The following is a 3,866-nucleotide window of genomic DNA, read 5'->3' as shown; positions in this document are numbered from 1 at the left end:
GGGGAGAGGCAGCTTCCCCCTGCTCTGCATTCAGCTTTTCCCCGGCCATCTTCCTTGCCCAGGATCCTCCCCTGCCCTCCCCCACTTTCCCTTTACATGCGGTTCCAGCCAAGGCAGCCACATGGTCCCAGGCCAGAAGCCCCTCCTGGGGCTTCTGGCTGGAGGGGCAGGGTCAGGCAGGCCCTGCTGTTGCTGGAGCCTGCTGGGCTTCCCCTGGGTCCTACTGCCCCTGATTCCTGTCATCTTTGACAGGAACCAAAGACAGATAAATACTCATTTTCTAAATTCTTTATGGGCTCTGCGGGCCAGATAGAATGGTTTTGCGGGCCGGATCTGGCCCATGGGCTATAATTTGCCCACCCCGAGCTACCCAGAGCTGGGGCCGGCTGCAGCTGGAAGGCTGCAAACAGCTGCTGCCTCCCCGGTCCCAATGCGTGCTAAAGAAAATGGCCTCTCGTGCCATGCTTGGCATGCATACTGGGGGTTGCCAGCCCCTGCAGTATTGCATTTTGTAATGATTGTAACACTTTATTAACTACTCGTCAACATAGCATCTCAGCTTGCTTTGTGTCTTAATGAACATGCTGGTTTTTTTTGTTTTTTTTTTTTTTTTAAGTGTGTGCACATGTAAAAGTGGGGTGACTACCTGGATTGATGCCAAATGTAAAATCCTTTTCAGAGAAATTCTGCGCATTCCAAGATCTCTTTATTCCTGTGCTCCCTCTGTTCCTTTTGGCGTCTCTCCATCTTCTGTAACTTTCCAATCCCTTGTTAATATGTATTTTCCCTCGTTGTAGTTCTCTCTTAGAGAGCATGTTTGTCAGGCTCCCTCTTTTTTTCTTTTAAAGCAGTGGTCTCCAAAGTGGGGTGCGCAAGATGATCCATTGGGGTGCGGGAAGAAAATATTAGAACTTCTATTTATATTTATATAAATATACATATATTGGGGGGTGCTCAAAAATTTTTTACTGATAGGGGTGCACGATCAAAAAAGTTTGGAGACCACTGCTTTAAAGGATAAGAGAAACGTCTAAGCACCTGTCCTGTCTAGATAGAAATTGCTTTATAGTATTCCACTTTTTCATCCTCTCTTGAACTTTGTGGCTCTTCAGATTTAGTTCCTTGGTGACCACAGTTATATTAATTAATTTCATACTAATAGGTTGAGATAACAGTAATAATATACTACTTGTTGCTAACAAGATCATTCCTTTATTTTAATTGACTTGTGTCAAGTGTCTTAATGTAAAAGTTTGCTCCAAAAGGTTGTAGCTAAACTTAATATCAATCAAGATAATTTCTTTGATTTCAGAACTTTTTGCCAAGGGAAACTGTTAGCAATTTGGGCTTCTATTCTTCTCTAACAGAAAATATATATAATAGCTTCATTTGAACTAAGTCATATAATTACTATTTTATTGATTCAGAAATTATTCTAAAGACATGATCTCTGGTGTTCTTTGACTTAGTGATTATAGCATTGCCATTTTGGATGGATTAACTTGCTTCTTAGTGTCGCTACATACTTTTGGCTTGTTGCAGATTTACCTCTATGATTGTACAGAAGTCTCTCCATACTGTCTCTTGTTCTTTGGAGGAGATATTTCCATTCAGAAGGATAACGATCAGGATACTATTGCTGTGGATGAATGGATTGTCTTTCAGTCTCCTGCAAGGATAGCCCAACTAGTCAAGGTGATGATTGGCATATTTTGGAATATTGCTATGGGTAATTGTTTGTGTTTCATAAAGAAATTGTGGTGTCCAGTAGGAATCTTGACCATGTGCTATTTAATAATTGTATTGATGTTCTGGAAGAAAACAATTGGTGTTGCAAATCTACACATGTATTAGATTCAAGTAGTAGTAAAGATCACAGGTACAGAATGGTCTAGGTCAGTGATTCTCAACCAAATGTGCCACAGCCCTCTGAGGTGTCTTGATCCTTTCAAGGGTGATCCAGATTGCCATGCAGTGTTAGCACTATTAGGTGTGCAAACACGATTCACAGGATAAACCCAGAGATTTCAAATAGGAATTCGTAGTGTTAAAAAAGATTGTGACCTATACTAGTCTGAGTTCTTTGCAACAGAAAAACTGTGGTATTATTTTTCCGTAATCAAAAAAAACAAGTGAAAACAAAGAGCTAGCTTTTGTGAGGGGTGTCTCAAGTCCAAAATGATTTGAGAACCACTGGTCCAGGTTGTCTGCTAATCTGGGCAAAAAAATGTTCTATAGCATTTAGACATCTGGGATCAAAGAATGCAGGACATCCACATGATGGGATACTCCATCTTAAGAAGTATTGGCTCTAGGAAAAATGGTGGGGGTTTTGACAAATAATCTTTTACATCAGCTCTTAGTGTAACAGCAAAAGGGCTAATGAGGTTCTTTGTATGGCAAAAAGAGTATGGTATACTTGTACTATCATGTACAAGTAGGAAGATTGTTACGTGGTTTTCACTGATATGTAATTATGCAAAAGTGAAATAGTGTATTCAAAATTAAAGAAGTTTGGGGTGTGGGCGTGGGGAGGTAGAGTTAGAGAGGGTACATAAAAAGAGTAAGTGAAGGATTTAAAGGTCTGCCTTATTGTGAGAAACTTCCCTATGAAAGAAAGTTAGGAAGTGACTTGATCAGTCAATAGGTATCTACATGGTGAAACACATTTTGTTATTGGGGTTCTTATCAGGGAAAGGTCCAATAAAATTAAATGTCTGGAAATTTAATCTAGAAAAGTTCTTCTTAGAAATTGGAACAATAACAACAAGGATTTTCTAAATCAAGATGGGATCTTTCTCTAAAAGATGTACCCTAGCTCAACCACAGATACTGGAATCTAAGCAAGAATTCAGGGAAGTCCTGTGCTAGAAAACTGGCCTTAATCTATTAATCTGTTTTCAAATAGTTATGAGGCTTTTAGATGGAATTATGATTTATTGAATCTCTGATTCATGATTTATAGATCTTTCAAATGTTAATAATTCTAAGACTAGCAATGATTTTATTAACTTATTTGTTGACTTATGGCACATGTTCTGAGCGGGAAATAGTAAGTCCTGGTCCTTGAGACATACCTTTAATCTTATTTCCATGCATTTTAGAAACAAGTAATTTGAGTGCAAGACTTAAAGAGTATTTAAAGTCAATAGCATTTTTTTTTTCAAGTTGGCCATAAATGAAATGGCCAGACATAAAATTCAGCATGACCATTCTTATTCAGGGATCTGTGATGAAAGCAGCAATATGATCAATGGTTGCATTCAACTTGTTTGTCTACTGACCTATTCTGGTATAAATTTTTGCCAGACTTAAAGAAGCCATGTTAACTTCAAATCTAGTGTCACATCTACTACAAATGGAAGTGTTGAAATGTTTGGGGTAAAGAATTATCAAGGATATGATGATTATCTGTAGAAAAACTGATGGTCTAAGTAATCTTACCTTTGTGTTATAACATTAAATTGTATGCAGCATTCTAGGTTGGCTGTCGTCTTTACTCCAAAAACCCCACTTTGTTTTATCTGCAGAATTTAAGAAGTGAACTAGACGACCTTCTACAAGAGAAAATTGAAAACCCGCACCCTGTGGACTGGAATGACACTAAATCCAGGGACACAGCAGTCCTGACAGCCATTATAGACTTAATCACAACACAAGAGAATGAAAGTGCCAGAAACTTTGCTCCTCGATTTCAGAACGAACATTATAGTTGACACTTTCTTTCTTGTTAGAAAGATGACATTTTTGCCAGTTTTTCTTTAATTTTATAGCATTTATCTAGGTAGACTTGAGACTTTTTAGGGCAACGTAGTAATTTCACCTTATTAAAGAACAGTTAATTTCAGTAGTTTGTAATGTCTGGA

At 38.4% G+C, this 3,866-nt stretch overlaps 1 protein-coding gene across 1 annotated transcript in view; it reads left to right on the top strand.

Moving 5' to 3' along the window:
• The window catches only part of DHX36 (DEAH-box helicase 36), a 57,402-nt gene that overhangs the window by 48,271 nt on the left and 5,265 nt on the right, over positions 1–3,866 (top strand). The window contains 2 exon segments of the mRNA XM_019503173.1: positions 1,543–1,695; positions 3,531–3,863. Of these exon segments, the coding sequence (XP_019358718.1) occupies positions 1,543–1,695; positions 3,531–3,716 (339 nt within the window). The 3' untranslated portion in view covers positions 3,717–3,863.

Source organism: Gavialis gangeticus, unplaced genomic scaffold (genome assembly GCF_001723915.1).
Source record: "Gavialis gangeticus isolate Ggan-Ray unplaced genomic scaffold, GavGan_comp1, whole genome shotgun sequence".
Taxonomy (NCBI): domain Eukaryota; kingdom Metazoa; phylum Chordata; order Crocodylia; family Gavialidae; genus Gavialis; species Gavialis gangeticus.
The sequence above is the reverse complement of the archived record's forward strand: the minus strand, read 5'-3'. Positions and strand labels throughout refer to the sequence as shown.